This window comes from Hypanus sabinus, chromosome 1 (genome assembly GCF_030144855.1).
Source record: "Hypanus sabinus isolate sHypSab1 chromosome 1, sHypSab1.hap1, whole genome shotgun sequence".
In the NCBI taxonomy this organism is placed as follows: Eukaryota; Metazoa; Chordata; class Chondrichthyes; order Myliobatiformes; family Dasyatidae; genus Hypanus; species Hypanus sabinus.
The window spans coordinates 127,963,354-127,988,353 of NC_082706.1; the positions used below are offsets into that span (position 1 = coordinate 127,963,354).

Here is a 25,000-nt window from a genome sequence, read left to right on the forward strand (position 1 = left end):
AAGGAGGGTGAATTTTCTGAGCTTGTCCAGACAGTGAGAGACATGGACGAAGAAATGCATTTCAAATATTTTCGAATGTCGGCAGGTAGATTTGACGATTAGGTTCATCGTCTCCAACAGTTTATTTCGCATCAGTGTACACACAGTATGCCTATAGACAAGAGGAAGTGCGATGCTACCAAGCGAACTAATCACAGTTGTCACGTTCTGCATCACCGCAACGTGCAGTTACATTTTTGGAGAGGTGCACGTCAGGCTATGGCGTAGGGTACAATGTAGGTCATGTGGGTATGCCGTACCTACCGCGTTCATTTGACACAGAAGTATAAATCAGCCTATAGTCCACTTTGCTGATGTGTTTTCCTCCAGAAAGGTTTGCAAAGATATCCTCTATCCTGGGCAGAGGATATTGATCTACTTTCAGTACTGGGTTGATGGAGATCCTGACAGACCTATTCTTCTTGGTAACCAGGACCACTGGGATTGCCCATGGGCTCCACTCAACCTTGGAAATATTTCCTTCAGTGTCTACGTGATCTAGTTCACTGTCTATTTTATCCCAGATGGTCTAAGGAACCAGCCAGGCTTTGTAAAACTTGCATGTGCCATTTTCATTTAACACTATTTTACCTTTGATATGTTTGAGTTTACTAATGCCGTCTTTGAACGTTGCTGTGGAATCATCCAGAACCTTTCTCAATTCACTTTCAGTTGGCTCTATTGCAGGGGATGAAGCACGCAAATGGTCAAAGGATCTCCAATGTACATTTGTTATCAAAAAGCATAAATTATACAACCTTGAGATTCATCTGCTTACAGGCAGCCACAAAAGAAGAAACCCAAAAGAACCCATTTAATAAAAAAGAGGAACAAACATCCAATGTGCAGAGAGAAAATAAACACACATTCTGCAAACAACGAAAGCAAGCAACAACATTCAGAATGAAGTTCAGTCCATAGATACGAAGCCTGGAGCAGCCAGGGCAGGCTGAGGTGGTGAGCTGAGTTCATCACACAGTGAGGTGTGTCGTCATGGAAATCGCAGCCCAGAGCAGCCAGAGCAGTCTCACAGGTTCAGCAAAATGGAAAACCAGCAAAGCTCAAGGAACAGCGAGCAGAACCGAACCAACCCTCGCCTCTGGTCCCAACACCCTGGCCTTTTAGTCCATCTGGACCGACATTTAAATTGCCAACAGTGGGTCATTCTCTGTCCTAGGATCCAGGCCCTGTCACTTCAATATGCTCTGGGCCTGGACACTGCCACCACACTTCAACTCATAGTTGACCTTTCCAAATCAGCTCTGTGCTTAGATCGATCAGGCCTCACTCTTGGTTTAGGTGGACAGGCTCTGAAACTCCTCCTCTCTGACTTTTCTCTCCTTCACGTGCCCAAATTCATGTCCTGACCTCACTCCGAACACTCCTCCTCAGAAGTGTATTTAGTTGTATTTCTTGCTTTATGAACCACCTGTAAGTTGTCGCCCATCTTCAGTAGCACCATTTTAAAGCAGAAGTTGGTAGTTGTAGTTGTCTCAGCCAATCACGTTCCCACAATGCTGGCCCTCCTGCTTACCATATACAAGCCCAATGTGGTTTCTTGGTTGTTGCAATTCACAGGTGTCATTTCTACAGGCATCATCTTTTCTCCAGTATAAGGTCTCAGTTGGATAACTGTAGGCTTCAGTCCAGTATCTTTGAAATGCAGTACAAACTCATTTTGTGAAATGACAAAAAGCCAAGCCAGTGTCCAATTCCATTTTGATTAATTTGCCGTTCAGTTCTGGTGTGAGCCATTTTACTTATTTCATGTTAGTTTTCACATTGTAAGTCTCAAAGTTATCCAGTCCTGTGTTATTTTTATCATTATCAAATGTTTCATCAAAGCATACAGATTAGTGCTCTTTTTGAAAATACAACTTGACTTTTTATCTTCTTCTCTTTCCTGTGCAGTCCATTTATTTTTGACTGCCCGACATACTATTTGTATGTGTCCTAATTTATTGCCTTTTCTGCAAGTTTCACCTTTAAACCTGCATTGGTCTTGTGTATGTGAGCAACGGTTTCTGTTTAGACATTGCAATTTTGTTCAAGCTCTCTTTCATTCTTCACTGCAACTCACTTGCATCTCTGACTGCTGTTTCTATTGATGCAGTGATTTCAACTGCTCTTTTAAATACAAAATGTGCTTCAGTTAGGAGTCATTTTGAGTGCTTGTTTGTAAGATTCCACAAACTAAGTGATTTCTCAATGCATTATTAAGCCCATGTGTGAACTAACGATGTTCAGACACCTTCTTCAATTCACCCATGTATGTTGAAGTGGACTCCCCTTCCTTCTGAACCACTTATGAAACCTAAAGCATTCTGCAATCAATGACGATTTCAGTTCTAAAAGTTCCTGCATTACTTATACAATATCTGCAAAGTTCAATTTAGCTGGTTTCATTGGTGCAGTCAAACTTCTGAGCAAACTGTCTGTCTTTCCGCCCAGTGCACTTTGCAAAACTGGCGCTCGCTTTTCATTGGCTATTTCATTTGCTTCAAAATACTGCTCAATTTGCTCAGTATACATCAGCTGGTTACCTTCTGTGCAATCAAATGCATCTATCTTTCCGATGTAGCAAACTATTTCTGCATTTTTAATTTATTGTTATTATCACCTGGTACTCACTGAACCCATGAATTTCATCTCTTTTCTGCCTTTTTTAAAAAAAATTCGACCACCTCTGTCCCTTCCTGAAAAGTGTGTGCTCTGCTTCTTTTTAACTTGAATGACTTGCTGTGCTATTTTTCAACTTGAACATCTCACTGCACTTCAACGGGTAGGTTGTCATCTCAGGTTCATTTAAAACCTGCTCATCGCCACTATTTTGTTTTGTAACTTAAAAAACAGAAAACTAATTGAAAGAAAGGCATGGAGTTGTGGTGAACTATGTGCCTGTCAGGACACGCCCCTGCTGACTGCTCCTGTGGCTCCTCCCACAGGCCCCTGTATAAAGGAGACCTGCGGCCTGACGCTCGGCCTCAGTCTCCAAGACCTTGTATGATAGACACTCACTCCTGGTTCCTTCTTCCAGTCAATAAAAGCCGATATCTCGCCTACGTCTCAGTGTGAGTTATTGATGGTGCATCAGGAGTTGAAAATAACATGTCTACCTTATTCTTTATTTTAGTGAGGCACACACATGACATGGTGATGTAATCACTTATGCCATTCAAATACTTTTACATATAACCCATAATAAATTATGTAAGCAAATAAAAATGCTTAATCAAACAATATATTTACAATATTACTCAACTATTATAGAAATGTTAAATACACAACACACACACTGAAGCACTGCCAGTAAGCACTGTTTGCCTCAGAGTCATTTTGAGTACGTGGTATAATATGAATTACATTTCACTCAGCAAGAAATCATTAAGCCTCATGCTCAAAGTGTCTCTGTGAAAACCTTTCTCAGTCTTTAATTCCTGTGCATTTATTGATTCCACTTCAACTGAAAATCACTACTCTCTTCTCTGTCTCAACAGGAACAGTATGTATTCATCCATGACGCCATACTAGAAGCCTGTCTGTGCGGAGATACAGCAATTCCCGCCTCTCAGCTGAGGTCTGCCTATTATGAGATGAATAAGCTGGAGCCACAAACTAATTCTTCGCAGATAAAGGAGGAGTATAGGGTATGCAAAGAAATTTTCCAACACTTCTCGTGGTACAAAGGGATTTTTATAAAAATGGAATGTGTGCATGTACAGAACTGATCAAAATGGCCCATTGAAAATATTTTAATACCTGAAATCTGCTGGGATAGGATGGGTGAATTTTCATTCGGGAGGAGGAGAGTGATATTTCTCATAGAGTTATTGAGCAGCCCAGCACAGAAACAGACCATTTAGCCCATCTAGTTCCTGTCAACTTGCACCCGGACCACATCCCCCAAACCCCTCCCATCCATGTACCTTTCCGGACTTCTCTTAAACATTACATTTAAAAACCTGTATCTACCACTTTCATGGGCAACTTATTCTACACTTGCAACACCTTCTAAGTGAAGAAGTTTCCCCTCAGATTCCCCTTAAATATTTTTTGGTATCTATTTACTTGCAGATGAAGGCTACCACCAGGAGACATTTAGACTTGTTTTGCTTCAGTTTGATTCAGGTCAGAAGCCCATTAATACCTGGCTATTTATTGTGATCTTACAGTCCTGAATAGCTCACACACTTGGAATCAAATTAGGTCTATCTCATTGCCAGTGAACATCAATCTCCTTTTATCACCACTGGACAGAGGAAGCAGGATGATTGTCTGCGCTAAGCATTGACAATTTTTATAAAAGACTGCAGGTGTTGGAAATCTAAAATAAAAACAGAAATGCAGGAAATAGAAAGTCAGACCACATCGGTAGGAAGAGAAACAGAGTTAATGCCATAGGCTGATAAGTCTTCCTCAGAATTGAGACCTGACAAAAGATCTTTGACCTGAAACACTAATAATCAATTACAAGTTATTTTGAGGTCCTGGACGTTCTTCGTTAGGCAAGGATTGATCGTCTTTCCTAATTGTCCCATGAAAAGGTGGTGTTGAGTCACTATCTACAACTGACTGACTTGTTAAGTTTTTGAAACTTGACGAGGGTGAAATAGGTCATAGGTGGGTAAGGATAGTAAATTTCCTCCCCATAGAACATTCATGCACCAGGTGGGTTTTTCATTACAATCCAGTTCTTGTGCTCATCATCTTTAAAATGGTCTTTGTATTCCATCTTATTAATTCTAGTTAAATAACACAACTGTGGTGGGATATGAACTCCAATTGCTGGTCATCCCAGATGAAGGGTCTCAACCTAATTCACCAACTGTCCAATTTCTCCCGTAGAGGCTGCCTTGCCTGCAGAGTTCATCCAGTCTTTTGTTTGGTGCTCCAGATTCCAACATCTGCAGGCCCTAGTGTTTTCTGTGTTTGTGTTGTGTTGTGTTCTCTCTTGTGTTTTTGTGTCTCTGGGTTGTTAGTGCAGGTAAATGAACTGCTTCAAAATCACCATGCCCCTGTTAACTTTGTTAAAGTAGATCAGCCATGGGAGGGAAGTTGAGACAAGCTTGAGGGATCAATCATTTTGGTCCACAGTTGTCTATCTCCCAGGGTTGATGAAAATGTTCATGCAGGGAATTTTCAAATGAGGACTTGGGAGTCCTCACACGATTCCCTAAAGGTTAAATTGCAGGTTCAGAAGGTAATTGCAATGTTTGCATTCATTTCGAGAAGACTACAGTATAAAAGCAAGGACGTAGGCATAAGGCTTTATAAAGCATTGGTCAGACTGCACTTGGTGTATTGTGAGCCCCTTATCTAACAAAAGATGTGCTGTCATTGGAAAGGGTCCAGAGGAGGTTAATGAGAATGATCCCAGGAATGACAGGGTTTATGTGTAAGGACCATTTGATGTCTCTGCTCCTGTTCTAACAGGGGTTTAGAAGAATGAGGGAGAGTCTCATTTAAACCTATCAAATGTTGAAAGAACCAGATAGGGTGGACATATAGAGAGGATGTTTCCAATACTGGGGGAGTCTAGGATCAGAGGGCACAGCCTTAGAATAAAAGGATGTCACTTTAGAACAGAGATGAAGAAGAATTTCTTTAGCCAAAGGATGGTGAATCTGTTTAGCGCTGACTAGCAACTCCTGTGATGCTGCTGGTGCCAAATTGTATCAGTCTGTGCTGTTCCTTTCGATTCATCAGCTGCATGGAGAGTGGCACAGTGCTGCATGGGCAACAGCCTGCTCTCCGTATCGTACTGTCCTGGCTTGCTTATTACACAGACAGCTGGGATGCAATATCTCTGTCAGTTCCTGACCAATGGAGGGCCTCCGGTAAGTCTGTGGAATTCATTGCTACAGATGGTTGTGGAGATCAAGTCATTGGGTATATTTAAAGCAGGGGTTCATAGGTTCTTGATTAGTAAGGCTGTCAAAAGTTCCAGGAAGAAGATAGGAACATGGGGTTGAGAAGGATAATAAATCAGCCTTAATGGAATGGTGGAGCACAGTCAATGAGCAAAAAGGCCTAATTCTGCTCCCATGTTTTATGGTCTTCTGGAAAGAGAAAATATTATACGTAAAGCAAACTTCAAAGACCAAAGCTCAATCCATAGTAGCACTGAGGTTGATGGTGAGCAATTATAAAAGCCTCAAGTTTCAATAAACACACAGTTCACATGTCACATTCATAAAGTTCCCTGTAATAATGATGTTGATGTTAATGATAAATTCAATTTCCTGGCAGAGAAGGGTAAACATTTAGCATTGTCTCATACGTTAATAGATATGTCTCATAACAAGGGAAAAAGAGTCAGCAGATGCTGGAAATCTTCAGCAACGCACACAAAATGCTTGAGGAGCTCAGCCGGGCAGCCATCTGTGGAGGGAAGAGTGTCATGATGAAGGGAATCAGTCCAAAACATCAACTGTTTATTCTGTCCATGACCAGCATTTTGTACATGTTATTAGTTAAAATGAGTTCACTTATTCTGCCACCTTCCTCTTTCAGACTCTTAATATGGTGACCCCAACACTACGAGTCGAGGACTGCAGTATAGCCCTCCTACCGCGGAACCATGAGAAGAACCGATGCATGGACGTCCTTCCACCAGACCGATGTCTCCCATTCCTCATCACCATAGATGGCGAGAGCAGCAACTACATCAACGCTGCCCTAATGGACGTGAGTATTTCTGGAGAACATGATGCGTAAGAAGCCATAAGACTGTGTCAATGGTGGATGTCTGGCAATTAGATCAACTACAGATATAAATTAGATTGCAGGAGAGAGACAAGATCCTGTAGCCAATATTGGTAAATTGTAATTGGGTTCTTATTATCTCAAAATAATAATAGTGAAAAGCTTTGATTTACATGCCATGCAGGCAGATCAGTCCGAACATAAGTGCATCAAGATATTACAAAAAGGAAAGCAATAACAGAAAACAGAATATAGTTTTACGGTTACAGAGACAGTGTCGTGCAGGTAAATAGAGTGAAAGGACCATGACAAAGAAGACTGAAAGATCAAGAGTTCATCTTTATTATCTAACAGGTCCATTCAAGAGTCTTATAACAGCTCTTCTTAAGTCTGGTGGCAGATATCTCCAGGACAGTGATGCATTGATATAAAATATCTCCTGGTTCATGCAGCAGCTCAATGTGCTAGCACACAACACCCCTCTGATCACATGGAGCAGCTTACTGCCAGTGGTCACTTGCTCTTTGGTTCTGGAGAAAGGTGTTCTGCTGAAGGGGACATCCCCATTCCATTGAGAACGGCAGTCTGCTGACATCTGACAGTTCTCAGCTCTGTGAGGATACCGTGCTACGCCAGCATGGCAGACAGCAGAGCTCCAAATGGATCAAGGCAGATCTCCACAGAAACAAGACAAATGCGACCTCAATCTTTGCCTTAAGGGTGCCCTCTAGCTGAACCATGTATGTGACGGAATCCCCGGTAAGGAAGTGGCCATGACAGCTGGAGAGAAGTCACAGTCTCCAGGGTCCACACGATCTCCTGCGATATTCCTATACACCCCTTGTTATCCGCTTCACCTGTGCCAATTTGTTTGTTAATCTGGCTAACACGCCATTATTGTTCAGGAAGGTCCAAAAGTTTTAATGAATCACCTTGCTGTCTCCGTGCATTAATAAGCTAGGAATAAGGTGGCTGTTGTTTTTCTGATGTGTGTTGGCAGTAGCTGAGGACAGAGGTCATCTAAAATGAGAACAGTAAATGCTGGGAATTCTCAGCAGGTCAGGCAACTGCTGTGGAGAGAGAAACAAAGTTAATGTTTTATCAGACCTGGAACCATCTGCTGGTCTAATTTCTTGTTCATGTTTTTAGAGCTATAAGCAGCCATCTGCCTTCATTGTTACTCAACACCCATTGCCAAATACTGTGAAGGACTTCTGGAGACTGGTGTTGGACTATCACTGCACATCAATTGTCATGCTGAATGACGTGGACCATGCTCAGGTATGTGTCTGCTCAAACCACTAAAAGCCATGGGAGACGCACACCAAAACAGGGAGCATCTGCACAGTATTGCTTCAGATCCATCACCTCTCCAATGCATCGAATCATCATGGGTCATTCAGGGTCAGTTTTACAAAGAGTGTCAGTGCTAATATCTTAATATTTTGCACCTGTATGCAACAGAATTCACCTGCAAAGTGTGTGTGCTGTTGCAGTTAGCAGTTCAAATTACATAGAAACTTGGAGATAAATACATACAAAATTGTGTAAAGCTTTGCATTGTCAGAAACAAAGATTTAAAAAAAGATCCAAATAAGCAAATATGTACAGTATCTTTGTACAAGATATTAAAAATTGTTTTACAGACATTGGAGTTTTAAATATCAATGTAATTTACACAATAATCTGAAGATTTTCTGCCCCAATTTCCATTTTATCAGTCATTATCTTTAGATGCACTTACAGCCTTAGTTATAACTGACTTGGATCCTTCTGTACAACATCACAGCCCAAACCAATGTCTGGCTATCTTTCTTGAAACTGTTGAATAGCTATTCATGGTCTAAGATGGATTATGCAAACTTGGAGTACAAGAGGATGTTATGGCAAAATTTCCACATTTTTTAATACTCCCTATTTAGGGTTGTCTTTCATAAATTTCTTTGACTATTGTAATCTAAGAGACTTCTGTAAGCATGTTTAGTTCCTCCATGCTCTTTTTGAAATCAGTGGTGAAAATGATTTTTTTCAATATCTATTGAATGTCTCATATTTGCAGGATTGAACAAAAATACAAAGCTTTCTGAAAGGTTGTCAATAAAATTAAAAAGGAATTGAGTTCAGCAACTAAGGAACTGCAGAGGACACTTTTCATAAACCCATTAGTGAAAATCCATTTGTCTGATTACTGAAACGAAATCTGGATTCATCAGGTCTCAACTGGTAGAAGTTTCAAAAGCAAGCAACATCATAAACACAATTCGCAAAACTAAAAAATCAGAACATTCGTCTATCATTGAGAGATACAGCATAGAAACAGGCTCTTCAGATCTCCTAAAGCCCATGCTGACCATCAACAACCCTTTAACAGTCAGTAATCCTACATTAGTACAGTACCACTTTTTATTCTCCCCAAATTCTTATCAACTGTTCACTCACCAATCACTACAGGGAAACTTAGATGGGTTAATTAAGCTGCCAACTCGCATGCCTTTGGGATGTGGCAAGAAACCGGAGTACCCACAGTAAACCAATACACCTCAGGTTGAGAACTTGTAAATGACACAGACGGCACTCTGCAGAATTGAACCAGGGTCACTGAAGCTGTGAGTCAGCATCTTCACTCACTGCATCACCGTCTGTCCACTTAAAGCCATGGAATCTCTCCGTTTTATCATGTCCCTCTGCTTCAGTTCATTTCTAAACATCGTTAGGTTTAGCACACAGTAAGTATGGTGTCAGCCAGATACAGGTGTAGGTGGTTAGAATGGCTGTGTATGACAACACATCAGTGTTGTGTACTGTCATATCTTAAAGAAACATTGGGAAAACATCCTCAATATAGACTGCACTGGCACAGAGCCTCACTTGCCAGATTCAATTGTCAGAAAATCCAACTGACCCCAGCGAAAAAGCCTTGACCTTGCATGAAGAATGTTCTGGTAACATTTCTTCAAGGGCTATTTTATTCCATATCTTCAGGGAAGCTATTTGGCTTTTGCAGAAGTTATAGCAAGAAACTGAAAGTTGCCAACGGAGAGTGCTATGACATTTAATTTGTTTGCTTCAGTATTAGGAAGCAAACTACCAGAGCTATATAAGGCACAGATAAAAGCACAGACTTCAGCAGGCAATAAACACCAGCGAACATACTCAAGTCCTTCAATTAGTTGCAGAAATAGCCCTAATGATCTAAAAGCGGCCAGCTTTTGCATTGTCAAATAAAAAGGGATTTAAAATGTTGATTCTTGAGCGTCACTTATTTTTCCCCTATATCACTCTGATGGAAAGTACTTATTCACTTAGCTTCTCCTAAGAGTGAAGCAGAACAGATTGTTTTTTGGACCATTAACTTTCTCATTTGCAAAATGGGTTTTGAACTCTTGTAAACTGAATGTCTAGGTTTGTAACCAATAAACACATTCAAACTGCCATAGTTTGGCCCAGTTGAAAGCCTTTGGCCACCTTCAATGTATTGGTCATTTGGCCAGGCAGCAAACGTGAATCATAAATTTCACTACTTTCACTACTGCACCCTGTGACCTGTAGTGACGTTATGTACCAGATTGGTGTACCAGATCTGGAAATGGTGCTACTGAACTCTAGTGGATGTATGGAGGATTGTTGCACTGAGATTGTAATGGATAAATTGCCTTAGGAAACTGTGGAACCAGAACCACAAACGAGCAACAATGATTTGCTCCGACATAGTGAAGACCACAATTAACCTGAGCTTCACTGTATTTGTCCTGCTCAGTTATCATTTGGCCACGCGTTTTAATGTAATTTCAGTGTATGGGATCATTGCCCTTTTATATAAGGGATAAGGTTTGGATCAGGTCCAGACCAATGGGGCAGATCTTCTGTAATAGTGACAGCTGTAAGATTTTTAACTGGAAAATGTTTATAGAAAAGGCATCGGCAAAATCCACCATATGTATTGTTGGGGTGAGCTGATAAGTGCATAATTTTAAATTTTCAAAAAAGCCCTTGATCTGAAGCTCTGAGAATATTCTTTTGAGCATAGCAAAGGAAGAATATTAACTTACAGCATGAGTCGCTAGTGCACACCATGGATCCATATTGAATGGAAACAATGCATCCGGAATTTGGGACTTTATGTCATTTATACTAAGCAAACACAAAAGAAGCTACGTTTGCTTGTGTGCAATTGATTAGAAGTTGATTTTCCCTAGTCAGGAGCTGGACTTCACCAGCCAGCGATTGCTAATTTGTACATATGAATGATTATCCAACATGCACATGGCCCCAAATAATAGCATCTTGCCACCAGAGGTGGCTATTTCTTCCAGCATTTCACATCCCTTGCCATCTCCTGAGATTGGAGGCATGAACATGGCTTCACAGGTTCTCACATTGCTGTCAGAGATATATCAATCTTCAGTGGCAACTTGCTATGTAAATATGTCAGTGGACATTACTGTCTTCTGACCAAAGCAAGTGTACTTCATTGATCGTAAATCAATATTATCAGTCAATATTCACCACTCCTTATCCCATCGCTACTAAATTGTGCATCAGCGTCTTGTGTGTGTGTTGCTTAAGATTTACAGCATCTGCCGAATCCCTTGTTGCATCCAAAACCACTCCCTTAAAGTCTTCCGCAAATAATATCATTGACCATTTCATATTTATTGAGTTTTGACTATGGAACAGTTGCCACATTCTATTAAATTATCAAAGCAGCTTATTATATTTAGAACACATTTGGGTGCTGTTTTTTTCTGTAAGTGCAAATGTTTTGTAGTAGTAGCTTGTGGATCTAAATATTGATGATTTTTCCAACTAGCTGTGCCCTCAGTACTGGCCAGAAAATGGTGTCCATCGGCATGGGCCCCTCCAAGTGGAGTTTGTGTCCGCTAACCTTGAAGAGGATATAATCAGCAGAATATTCCGAATTTACAATGCATCCAGGGTAAGGAGCTGCTTTGTGTCACAGTGAGAGAAAACAATCAATTAAAATCTTCAGAAGCGCTTTCGAACTCCACTTACCATGTCTAAACGTAAGAGCTTTAGATTCCTCACTAGCACTTGACAGCAAGTTAATGATGCTGAGGAGAAGAATGAGTATCCTGTTAGTCCTGTGAATCCAAGTATCTCAACAGCTTTACTGGATAGTACTTACAGCTTGAAACATTTCCAATTTTAATATATAATTATGCTCTATGACTTCTATAGCTCTAATTGAGGGTTGTGTTAAAAATGCTATTTAAAAAGCATAAAATGCAATTTTTTTCTACACATTGCTAACATATTGTCTTAAGCTTATTATGGTTACTGAACATAACATTGGTTGTTAAAATATTTAGACTGGGTTAAAATATTTTAAAAAGCAGCTACTGTGTGGTAAAATGCTGTTGTTTAGTAAAATGTGCTAATTGTTTGATGAAAAAAGTATCTAACTTTAAGTGGTACAAGATATACTTCTAACCTCGCTTCATTACAGATGTGCTCAGAGTTGAGGGGGTGGATCTCAGCCACTGTTCTCACCAGTTATTTTTTCTCAATTTGAACAATATTGTCATGCAATTAGGAGATATTTAACTGATTCAATTTTAACAGGAGTTTCAAGTGAAAGGGCAGCTTCATAATTGTCGACTTGTAAATCTATCCTCTCAGTGACTGATAAAGTGAAATAAATTAGGCATTATATATTGGCAGGAGAATAGAGTGGAATTTAAAACAAGATACTCTGGAGGACTAATGACTGTTCTGGTCATTGTCTTTAAGATAAAGTGGGGCAAACCCATGGAGATACGGATTGGGGATGGGAAAGAAGAGCAGGGTGATTTTGGTGATCGGAAGTTTCTTAATCATTCCCAAAGCTTGCTCACCTTGGGAAAAGCAAATGATGGTTTAGTTTTCATATGTTGATCTATAATCCCAGTTGAGGTGATTTGCTAGCCAGCTTGTCCACCTTATTGTTGCAATAATCAACCATGCATTGCTCCAATAAAGCCACCTACCTTGGCACCTGATCATCAAAAACTTTACTAAACACTGTTAATGCAAAGATTTTATTTAATCTTCTTATATAGTGCTTGCAGAATTTTAATTTAATGCACTTTGCTGATGGAAAGTATTGCGTGGTAAGTACTCAGCAGATTAAGCAGCATATGTGTAGAAACAAATCAAGTTAAAGTTTTGAATCCATGGCCTTTCTCCAGAACTGGAAAAAATTGAAATGTCATGTCATAAAATGCAGAGAAGGTGGGGAATGCACCCTCGTGTTCTGAAGGAAGTAGCAGTCGAGATTGCAGAGGCATTAGCAATGATCTTTCAAAAGTCGACAGACTCTGGCCTGTTTCCGAAAGACTGGAAGATTGCAAATGTTACTCTGCTATTTAAGAAGGGGGCAAGGAAGAAAAAGGAAATTATAGACCTGTTAGCTTGACATTGGTGGTTGGGAAATTGTTGGAGTCAATTGTCAAGGATGAAGTTACGGAGTACCTGGAGGCATATGACACGATAGGCAGAACTCAGCATGGTTTCCTTAAAGGAACATCCTGCCTGACAAATCTAGTGCAATTTTTTGAGGAAATTACAAGTCGGCTAGACAAAGAAGATGCAGTGGATGTTGTGTATTTGGATTTTCAGGCCTTTGACAAGGTGCTGCACATGAGGCTGCTAAACAAGAGTCCATGGAATTACAGGAAAATTATGTACGAGATAGAGCATTGGTTGATTGGCAGGAAACAGAGAGTGGGAATAAAGGGATCCCATTCTGATTGGCTGCCGGTTACCAGTGGTGTTCCACAGGGGTCCCTGTTGGGGCCGCTTCTTTTTACATTGTATATCAACAATTTGGATTATGAAATAGATAGCTTTGTGGCTAAGTTTGCTGATGATACAAAGATAGGTAGAGGGGCCGGTAGTGCTGAGGAAACAGAGTCTGCATAGAGACTTGGATAGATTGGAGGAATGGGCAAAGAAGTGTCAAATGAAATACAATGTCGGAAAGTGTATGGTCATACACTTTGGTAGAAGAAAGAAACGGGCAGACAATTATTTAAATGGGGAGAGAATTCAAAGTTCTGAGATGCAACGGGACTTGGGAGTCCTCATGCAGGATACCCTTAAGGTTAACCTCCAGGTTGAGTCGGTGGTGAAGAAGGCGAATGCAATGTTGGCATCCATTTCTAGAGGAATAGCATATAGGAGCAGGGATGTAATGTTGAGGCTCTATAAGGCACTGGTAAGACCTCACTTGAAATACTGTGTGCAGTTTTAGGCTCCTTATTTAAGAAAGGATGTGCTGACATTGGAGAGGGTTCAGAGCAGATTCACTAGGATGATTCTGGGAGTGAGAGGATTAACATATGAGGAATGTTTGACCGCTTTGGACTGTACTCCTTGGAGTTTAGAAGAATGAGGGGGGACCTCATTGAAGCATTTCGAATGTTGAAAGGCATGGACAGAGTGGATGTGGCAAAGTTGTTTCCCATGGTGGGGGAGTCTAGTACGAGAGGGCATGACTTGAGGATTGCAGGGTGCCCATTCAGAACAGAGATGCGAAAAAAATATTTTAGCCAGAGGGTGGTGAATCTATGGAATTTGTGGCCATGGGCAGCAGTGGAGGCCAAGTCATTGGGTGTATTTAAGGCAGAGATTGATAGGTATCTGAGTATTCAGGGCATCAAAGATTATGGTGAGAAGATGGGGGAATGGGACTAAAGGGGAGATTGGATCAGCTCATAATGAAATGGCGGAGCAAACTCTATGGGCCAAATGGCCAACTTCTGCTCCTTTGTCTTATGATCTTATGGAAGAAAGATGAAAATACAAGGGAAAATCTGTAATAGAGTTAAATGCAGGAGATGCCACTTACTACTTAATCTCTCCTCTGCTCTTCCCAATCACTTTTTGTTCTCACCTCCCTTTCTCTGCATAATCTTTACCAAAGGTTTTTCCCAATTCTGATGAAAGCCCATTTATCTGAAGCAATAACTTTCCCCGTCTCCCTTAACAAAACTGCCTGATCAACTTTATCTTCCCCATATTTTATGTTGCTTAGATTTCTCATAGTATTTTGCTTTACATGTTTCTATCGAAGACAGCTAAAACCTTTGGTTTATATTTGCTTGAAAATCTGTTATTGGATAGGAAAAGAGCATTTTTACATACTGCACTAAGAAAGTGGAAAAGGGTTGACACACACAATGAAGGAATACAGAGAGCTCAGTAAATGATTAGCTAAGTTTGCTTAATGACTTTTATTTCCTTTTGTTTCTCTTCAGCCTCAAGATGGCTGTAGGATGGTGCAGCAGTTCCAGTTTCTGGGATGGCCCAAGTGTCGAGATAATCCCATCTCCAAACGTTCCTTCTTGAAACTCATCAGACAGGTGGAAAAATGGCAGGAGGAATATGACGGTGGGGAAGGTCGCACAGTTGTACATTGTCTGTAAGTCATGCTTTTTTCTCTCTGGCAACTTGTACCTTATTAAAGTGCATCAAACAAATTGAATTTGCCAAAAAGGTGGACGTAATATTGTGACACAAACAAAGTTCAAAGTAAAATGTATTATCAGAGTACATACATGTCACCATATACAACCCTGAGGTTCTTTTCCCTGCGGGCACATTTAGCAAATCTATGGAACAGTAACTGTAAACAATGGACAATAAGTTGAGCAAATGCAGATATGAGTAAATAGGAATAAATAACCAGCATGAAATAATAAGATCAGAGTCCTTCCTTAAATGAGTATAGTTATCACCTTTTGCTTAAGATCCTGATGATTGATGAGTAGTAACTGTTCTTGAACCTGGTGGTGTGAGTCCTGAGGAACTTCTAACTTCTGCCTGATGATATAGTGAGAAAAGAGTGTGGCTTAGGTGGTGAGGGTCTTTGTTGATGGATGCTGGTTTTCTATGATAACATGTAGATGTGCTCAATGGTTGAGAAGGTTTTACCCGTGATGTACTGGGCCAAGTCCACTACCTTTTGTAGGATTTTCCGCTCAAAGTCATTGGTGTTCCCATACCAGGCTGTAATGCAGCCACTCTGCACACTTTCCACCACATGTCTATAGGAGTTTGCCAAGGTTTTTAATGACATGCCGAATCTCCACAAACTCCTGAGGAAGTAGAGGCACTGTTGTGTTTTCTTTGCAATTATATTTATATGATGGGTCCAGGACATGTCCTCTGAGATAGTGACACCCAGTAATTTAAAGTTACTGACCTTGTCCACCTCTGATCCTCCGATGATTACTGGCTCATCGACCTCTGGTTTCCCTCCCCCGAAGTCTGCTATCAGTTCCTTGGTCTTATTGACATTGAGAGAGAGGTGGTTGTTATTACACCACTCGGCCAAATTTTCAATCTCCCTCCTGTATGCTGATTCTTCACAACCTTTGATACAGCCTGCAACAGTGTGTCATCGGCAAACTTGTGCATGGTGTTGGAGCTGTACTTAGCCACACAGTCATAGATGTAAAGTGAGTGGAGCGGGGGCTAAGTACACACCCCTATGGAGCTCCTGTGCTGATGAAGATCAGGGAGGAGATGGTTTTGCCAATCCAAACTGACTGGGGTCTACAAGTGAGGAAATCCAGGATTCAATTTCATAAGGGGGTATTGAGGCCCAGGTCTTGGAATTCGCTGATCAGTTTTGAGGGGATAATGATCTCCATTTGAATTCAATTGTTTTCTGTAGTGCTTGATAATTCTTTCCATTTTACCCTTCGAAAGGGAGGACTTTGGAGATTGTAACAGTCTACTTTGAATAATAGTTCACATTTAGGGCTTATTTAAATAATTTAACAGAAGCATTGTCAAAAGGGCAATATCTTGATTATACACCTGAAAATCCATTAGCCAAGTGAATCAATGTGGAGGAGCACTGAATGACCTCACAGCGTTGGCATGAGATCTGACTCCAGTTTAGGTTAATGTGATGGAAGTAATCAAGCTGTTTGCTTACTGCATGCAATTAGTTTGTGAAGCCTGAAACCTAGTGGAAGTGAATAACGTGTGCAGACCTGCATGGAAATGTGTTGGAACTTAGCACAGCAGAGCCGGCCTCACTCAAACAACACACGGTGCAGGGAGTGGAAATGTCCGCTTGGCAAAGTGAAAACTAGCTTGAAGTGCAAATTGAGTCCATGTGAGAGATGTTTTATGCAAGCACTACCATCACTTAACTGCCTTCATTTAATTAGGTTTATTTATTTATTTTCTTAAACAGTCGATCAAGCAACACATCTCAAACTACTATTTCTTGCTGGCATCGACTCTTAAGATATAGCCTCCAGTAATGGCCTCTATTTTATTCCTTTTCCCTTGAATGTCTCTCACTTATTGAGATCATGGCTGGTGTACTCCCAATTTCTTTCTGTTAGGTGTATCTTTATATTGCTCCTTCCCATCACATGAACTCAAGAAACTCGGAGAAGGAGTTGGCCACAAAGTCTATCCCACCATTCAATATGATCGATTCAATTCAATACAAGTTTAATTGTTATTCAGCCATACATGCATACCCATGGATACAGCCACACAAAACTGCATTACTAAGGTGCAAAATACAGTATCAACAGTCACACACAGCACAAAACACACATAACACATACAAGATAAAAGCACAAAAATATATCAGTCAGATACAGCCACACAAAGATGTCCAGACCAGAGCCATGAATGCCACAGAAATTTGCAGCTTCTCTTCTGCCCAGTGAACAGTGGGAGTATCACCATCTCCAGCCTGGATGCCGTGTTACACTGCCCCTGGTGGAGTACATCCTGGTTGGTCTATGGTGGCCTCAAGTTCTTTTATTGTGACAGTTCCCCATAACCCTCATTTCCTCACTTTCAAATACTTATCTATCTTGACAATAGATATATCTTATGATTGGCCCAGCATCACCCTGTAGAGTAACGAATTCCAGTCATTCACCATCCTCTGGCAGATTACATTTCTACGCACCTCACTTGACCCTTTATTTTAAATTGAGGTCCCCTTGTTTATGACTCTCCCATTTGAAAAAACATTTCAATACCTGTCAAGCCTGCTAGGATCTTACATGTTTGAATAAGGTCACTCCTTTCTTCTAAAACTCCAAAGAATACAAATACAAAGTGTTGATGCTCATTTGGTGAGAGGGAAATTAGCAGTGTGAATCTCATTGGGCTGCCTGCAATGTTACACGATCGTTTTTTTAGTTAAAGGGATCTAACATGTACATGGTACTCCAAGTGTGTCCTCACCAACAACTTTTAGAACTGTAACAAAACCTAAATTCCAACCCCTTCACAGTAAGGGGCAACAGGCCATTTGCTTCTTGTTGGACCATGCTTGTTATCCGTTTGTGCTTCATGTACCAGAACACATACTTCACTAGAACAGTGCAGCAGAAGCACCTCCAAGACAACCACAACCTTGTCATTGGGTTTGGAGGCTTGCTGCCTCAATGACCTGGAGAAAAAATGCTGGCTGGAGTCAGGGCCTTGTGCTTTGGCACTTGGTAGGGTCAACCGTGCCAACCAGGTCAAAGAGTAGAGAACAGACTAAGAATGGTCCACTGGTCCTCCAGGTCTGGGTTTCAGCTCAAATTCTTCCACACCTGAGTGCTGATGGTATTCCTGAGTTTCCAATCGAGACTTGCATGACTGACAGTAGTGACAATCAAGTGGGAGCAACTGACATGATGAAGCAAGCCCTGAACACCACCAGAAATGGAGGAGCTTCACTGCTGCCCTAAACACCCACAGTATCCCACCGAACTAATGAAGCTAATGACGGAGCTTGGAAAAATAGAGGGCTATGGGTAACCCTAGGTAATTTCCAAAGTTAGTACATGTTCGGCACAGCACTGTGCGCCAAATGGTCTGTAGATTTTCTATGTTTCTGTATGTAACTAAACTAATAAGACCATAAGACAATGGAGCAGAGTTAGGCTATTCAGCCTATCAAGTCTGCTGCAGCATTTGATCATGGGTGATCTAATTTCCATAAGATCATTTAGGAGCAGAATTAGGCCATTTGGCCCATCATGTCTGTTCTGTCATTTCATCATGACTGATCCAAATTTCCTCTCAGCTCCAATATCCTGCCTTCTCCCTGTATCCCTTCATGCCTTGATCAATCAAGAATCTATCAACTTCTGCCTTAAATATACATAAAGATCTGACCTTCACAGCTCCTGTGCAAAGGAATTCCACCGATTCACCACTCTCTGGCTACAGAAATTCCTTCTTATCCCCCTTGTAAGGGGACACTCCTCTATTCCGAGGCTGTGTCCACTAGTCTTAGGAAACATCCTCTCCACATTCAGTCTATCAAGGTCTCTCGCCATTTGATAGTTTTCAATGTAGACACCACTCTTTCTTCTGAATTCCAGTGTATGCAGGCCAGGAACCATCAAACACTCTTCATGTAACAAGCCATTCAATTTTGAAATCATTTTTGTGAACCTCTTTTGAACCCTCTCCAATTTCAGTACATTCTTTCTAAGCTAAGGGGCACAAATCTGCTCACAACACTCCAAGTGAGGCCTCACCAGTGCTTTATAATGTCTCAACATTACATCCTTGCTTTTATATTCTAGTCCTCTTGAAATGAATACTATCATTGCATTTGCCTTCCTTACTACTGACTTAACCTGTAAAGTAACCTTTAGGGAATACTACATGAGGACTCCCAACTTCCTTTGCAACTCAGTTTTTTTTTGTATTTTCTCTCTTTTTAGAAAAGAGTCAACCCTTGCATTTCTTCTGCCAAGTGCATGACCATACACTTCCTGACACTGTGTTCCATCTGGCATTTGCCAATTCTCCTAATCTGCCTAAGTCCTTCAGTAGCCTCTCTACTTCTACAAAAATACCTGCATCTCCACCTTTCTTCATATCATCTGCAAACTTTTCAACAAAGCCATTATCCAAATCATTAACATATAACGTAAAAAGAATCAGTCCCAACACAGACTCCTGTGGAATACCACTAGTCACTGGCAGCCAGCCAGAAAAGGCGCCCTTTATTCCCACTCTTTGCCTCCTGCCAATCAGCCTCTGCTTTATCCATGCTAGAATCTTTACTGTAATCCCGTGGGCTCATAGCAGCCTCATGTGTGGCACCAGTCAAAGGCCTTCTAAAATCTAAGTACACAACAGCATTTGTTTCTCTTTTGTCTATCTCACTTGTTATTTCTTCATAGAATTCCAACAGATTTGTCAGGCAAGATTTTCTCTCGAGGGAATCATGCTGACTATGGTCTATTTTATCATGTGCCTCCAAGTACCCTGAGACGTCATCCTTAATAATCAATTCCAATATCTTCCCAACCACTGAGGTCAGACTAACTGGCCTATAGTTTCCTTCCTTTCCTCTGCCTCTCTCCTTTCTTGAAGAGTGGAGTGACATTCACAATTTTCCAGTCTTCCGGAACCATTTCAGTATCTAGTAATTCTTGAAAGATCATTAATAATGACTCCACAATTTCTTCAGATGCTTCTATCAGAACTCTGGGGTGTATACCTCCTTGCTACTGTTTGGGGGTCTGTATATAACTTCCATCAGGGTCTTATTACCCTTGCAGTTCTTTAGCTCTGTCCACAATGATTCAATACCTTCCAACCTATATCACCTCTCTCTAATGATTTGATTTCATTTTTTACCAACAGAGCAATGCCATCCCCTCTGTCTTATGCCTGTCCTTTCAATACAATGTGTATCCTTGGACATTAAGCTCCTAGCTACAATCTTCTTTCAGCCATGATTCAGTGATGCCTACAACATCATACCTGCCAATCTGTAACTGTGCTGCAAGTTCATCTACCTTATCCCTTATACCTTCAGACCTGTATTCACCCTTTTCAATCTTGTCCACCTTTTACGTTGAAACCACCCTGTTGACTGCTATTTTGCCCTATCAACAGCCTCTCCTCACTACACATTGCCTCTTTTCATAAACCATCCACCTCATCTTCAGCACTATTATCCACCTTTCCTACAATACTTCCTGCATTGAAATATAGGCAGCTAGGACACTAGTCACACCATGCTCAACCTTTCGATTCCTAACTTTGTCTGAGGACTTACCAACATTTGCTTCCACAATCTCTCCACTAACTGTTCTACCACTCTGGTTCCCATTCCCCAGCAACTCTAGTTTAAACTCCATCGTGCAGCATTAACAAACCTTCCTGCTAGGATATGAGTCACCCTCCAGTTCAGGTGCAAACCATCCCTTCTGTACAGGTCCCACCTTCCCTGGATGAGAGCCCAATGATCCAAAAATCTTATGCCTTCCCTCCTACACCAACTTCTTAGCCACATATTGAACTGTATTCTCTTCCTAGTTCTGGCCTCACTAGCACATGGCACAGGTAGCAGTCCTGAGATCACAACGCTGGATGTCCTGCCCTTTAATTTAGCATCTAACTATATGAACTCCCTATGCAGAACATTGTCACTCGTCCTACCCACGTCATTGGTCCTGACATGGACCACAGCTTCTGGGTGTTCACACTTCCACTTAAGAATGCTGAGGAGTCAATCCAAGATATCGCAGACCCTGGCACCTGGGAGGTATCTTTCCACCTGAGAATCTCATTCTCACCCACAGATTCTCCTGTCTGATCCCCTAACTAATGAATCCCTTATTAACATAGAGTGCCTTTTCTCCCCCTTTCCCTCCTGAGTCACAGAGGCAGACTCAGTGTGACTTACCTCTGTTGGGTCACCTACCCCCCCCCCAACCATATCCAAAGTGATATACCTGTTATTGGGGGGGATGGCCACAGGGGTACTCTACACAGGCTCCTCAACCCCTTTCTGCTTCCTGAGTGTCACCAGTCCGACACCTTGGACGTAACTACCTCTTTATATGTCCTTTCTATCAGCCTCCCAAATGATCTGGAGTTCATCCAGTTCCAGCTCCAACTCCTTAACATGGTTTTGTCAGAAGCTGCAGCTGGATGCACTTCTTGCAATTGTAGTCGTCAGGGACACTGGAGGTCTCCCTGCCTTCCCACAACCCACAAGAGGAGCATTTCACTATCCTGCCTGGCATCTCTACTGTCCTAGCTGAGCAGATCTAAAGAAGAGAAGGAAAAAACTTGACCTTTCCTTTCCTTTGCTTTCTCTGAGTGAAGCCTCTCTTCACTGAAGTCTCGAAGAGCTAAAGATCACCACTCTATGTCCATTCAGATGAGTGCCACTGCGCTTGCCCCTGCCTTCCTTTAATTTGCTCTAATTAATGCCCGACACCGATTGGTCGCTGGTCAAAGCTTTATTACGTGGCCGCGACTCGCTCCTGCCTTTTACCCTTGAGCAGTGGACCTAATTGAAGTTTCCTCCTCTCAACGCTTCTGATGTCATGATTGGTCTTTGGTCAAAGCTCTATTTTTCTCCCAAACCACTCTCTCCTGCCTTCTTCCCATAACCTTTGGCATTCTTACTGATCAAGAACCAACTTCCTAACTATGTAGGACATGTTCTAGGACTATGAGAGGTTGTATATCATTTGCACTCCCCAGGTATGTGAAACTGCTTACAGTTTTCACTGCTGTGCCGTCAATGTAAAATGATTGGTGCAAGTTCTCCTCAAGTCGATAACCATCTCTGCTGTCTTGCTGACATTGTGGAACAGGCTATTTGTCTGGCACCAGACCTTGAGCTTTTCCACCTCCTATCCGTTGGCTGTCTCATCATTAGATGTGACGAGACCCACCTCTGTGGTGTTATTGGTGAACTTGATGATTTGATTGCTCAGGTGTTTAGCCGCACAATCATGAGTCAACGGTGTATAGCAATGGTCTCAGTGCACAGCCCTGGGGTGGAGGGAGGGGGTCCTGTGCTGAGGATGATGGGAGGGAGGAGCGGTTCTACATCCTGACTATCTGAGATCTGCTCATTACAAGACCAACACCAAGCTGCACAGTACTGTATTTAGACCAAAGAGTAAGGTCTGGGATCAATACTGTAGAATGCCAGACTGAAATCCAGAAATCAGTGAGCTGGTGTGCACTCTCCAGGAGTACTCAGCTTGTTATGTTGCCTGGCCCGGCTGCCTTATGGAGATTGATGCTCTGCAGAGCTCTTCTCACATTCTACTGCTGTTACAGATAGTGGCTGCTCACTTGGAAGTGGGGTAGCTTTTGTGACATAAGCATTTTAGAGCATCAGGGAGGAAAGTATCACTATACAGTTGACACCGTTTTTCCTTTTGTCGTCAATAATTCCTTTAATGCTCGGCTACATACATCAGGGTTTGCTGATCATGGACTGTTTGTTTCACTCCCATCATGGAGGGGGCTATGTAGCATTTACGCCAGGACCACCTGACTCAAAAACAGTTACTTACCCCAAGCAGTAAGGCTGATCAACATCTCCATCACTACTTTATTATTTCCTTTCAGTCACCCAGTGTACAGCGACACTTTGTGGACAGACAATCAATCAATCAATGTATATGACCTATCTTATGTACTAAAATTTATTATGTTTCTGTTCATTATATTATTATGTTTTTGTGCTGCATTAGATCCAGAGTAAGAATTATTTTGTTCTCCTTTATATTTGTGTACAGGAAATGACATTAAACAATTTTGTATTTGTATTTATGATGGATATTCACTGCCCAGCTCACCTTTCTAAACACAGCAGCTGACACTTCAAAAGATTGTTAGTTTTGAATAAATTAAACCTCTAACTAATATTCTTTGTTTAGCTGCTTGTCGTGAATGGGAGCCAGTCTTCAGTTCTTAATGTAAATGGCAAGCAGTGATCAGTTTGAAGGTCAGCAGTGGTCAGCTTTTCAAGCAGTATTGTCTATAAAGCAAAGATTGCTGGCTGCACTTGGTTTAATGGCTGAGGGGGTGCAGTATAAGACAAACGATTATTTAATTCAGCTTGAATCAAAACAGACAACGCTAGCTGAGTTATTTAGTTCAAGGCAGCTTGCAGACCAGATGTATATTATTATTTAGCATATCAGTAACTTATGACCGTAAGATATAAGAGCAGAATTAGGCCATTCAGCCCATTGATTAGTATGTTATCAATTAGTATGTTGGAAGATTTATATACTCAAGCAGTCAGCTTCACAGCGTTAATTGTGGGTAACCGGGAACTGTCTCCAGAAGCTATTAGAACTATTGGTGTTAAAAGCTATCTAAAATAATACAACACGTGTGTGAAGTCACACAAGGACACAGAAACATATACATTTAGAGAGAAGTTCAGATTTTTTAGGAATGACCCAAGAACATTAAGAGAATGACGGAAACCATTCGTCTGCCTTTGATTTCTGCGACACATGACTGGTCTGAGTGAAGCTCGGTGATGTGCCTTTTTAGCTTATAGAAATTGTATCTGCTTTTTGGAAATCTTTTGTGTTTTAGAAGGGGTTTGTATATGGGAAGCCTTTTATAAGATAGAAATCCTCTGTCAGTTTGAAATGTGTTTTAAGAATATTGTTTGGAATTAAAGGTGTATCTCTGAACTACTTTCTTAGCTGGAAATATCTCCTCTTTGATAGGAAGGGGGAACCTTCCACTCAAATAGTAGATAAACAGGGAAGTGAAAGAGCCTTTGAACATGAGGTAGTTACAGTATAATTTCCCTTTAGTAAAGATTCCCATGGCTATTTATATCAATAGGGCTCAAGGTTTGAGTTTAGAACTTTGCAGTCAGTAAACTCAGTCTCATCACACATTCATCTTGGGATCTGGATTGTAGTATTAATTATGACCTGGGCACTGAATCATGTTCATTCTCTGGTGCACATACAGGAATGGTGGAGGACGCAGTGGCACATTCTGTGCAATCAGTATCGTGTGTGAAATGCTGCGACATCAGCGGGCTGTAGACGTGTTCCACGCTGTAAAAACACTGCGTAACAACAAGCCCAATATGGTTGACTTGCTGGTAAGTGCAAATTGAAACTGTGACATTTAACTCACAAACAGGTGTCTATATGCATCGCCTGTTCACCATAATTACATATCTGGCTAGACTTCCCACTGGGTTTCCCTATATATTCCTCGAAAGACCTGTGCTGACTCAGCAAATGGCCCACAGGAGGAGACGGTGAGAACCCAAACCTATGTGAAATTTGCAAGGAACAGTCAAGATGGCTATATCTCATGTTGGGACAGTTAGGGTTCGGGCTTACATTGGGAACATGTGAAGTTTCTATGAAGACAGGAATTGGGAACAGGAGCAAAGCAAGCTAACCGAGCAGCAAACAATCTGCTGGAAGGACTCCGCAAATCAAGCACCATCTGTGGGGAG

General features: G+C 41.4%; 1 protein-coding gene across 10 annotated transcripts in view; it reads left to right on the forward strand.

The window, feature by feature from the left end:
- Nucleotides 1–25,000, forward strand: part of LOC132397357 (receptor-type tyrosine-protein phosphatase mu-like) — a 981,490-nt gene that overhangs the window by 951,519 nt on the left and 4,971 nt on the right. For all 10 annotated transcript variants that reach the window (XM_059976027.1, XM_059976037.1, XM_059976052.1 and 7 more), the window contains 6 exons: nucleotides 3,537–3,686; nucleotides 6,553–6,726; nucleotides 7,894–8,025; nucleotides 11,555–11,680; nucleotides 15,003–15,166; nucleotides 24,499–24,634. In XM_059976027.1, coding sequence (XP_059832010.1) covers nucleotides 3,537–3,686; nucleotides 6,553–6,726; nucleotides 7,894–8,025; nucleotides 11,555–11,680; nucleotides 15,003–15,166; nucleotides 24,499–24,634 — 882 coding nt within the window. The remainder of the gene's footprint in view (nucleotides 1–3,536; nucleotides 3,687–6,552; nucleotides 6,727–7,893; nucleotides 8,026–11,554; nucleotides 11,681–15,002; nucleotides 15,167–24,498; nucleotides 24,635–25,000) is intronic.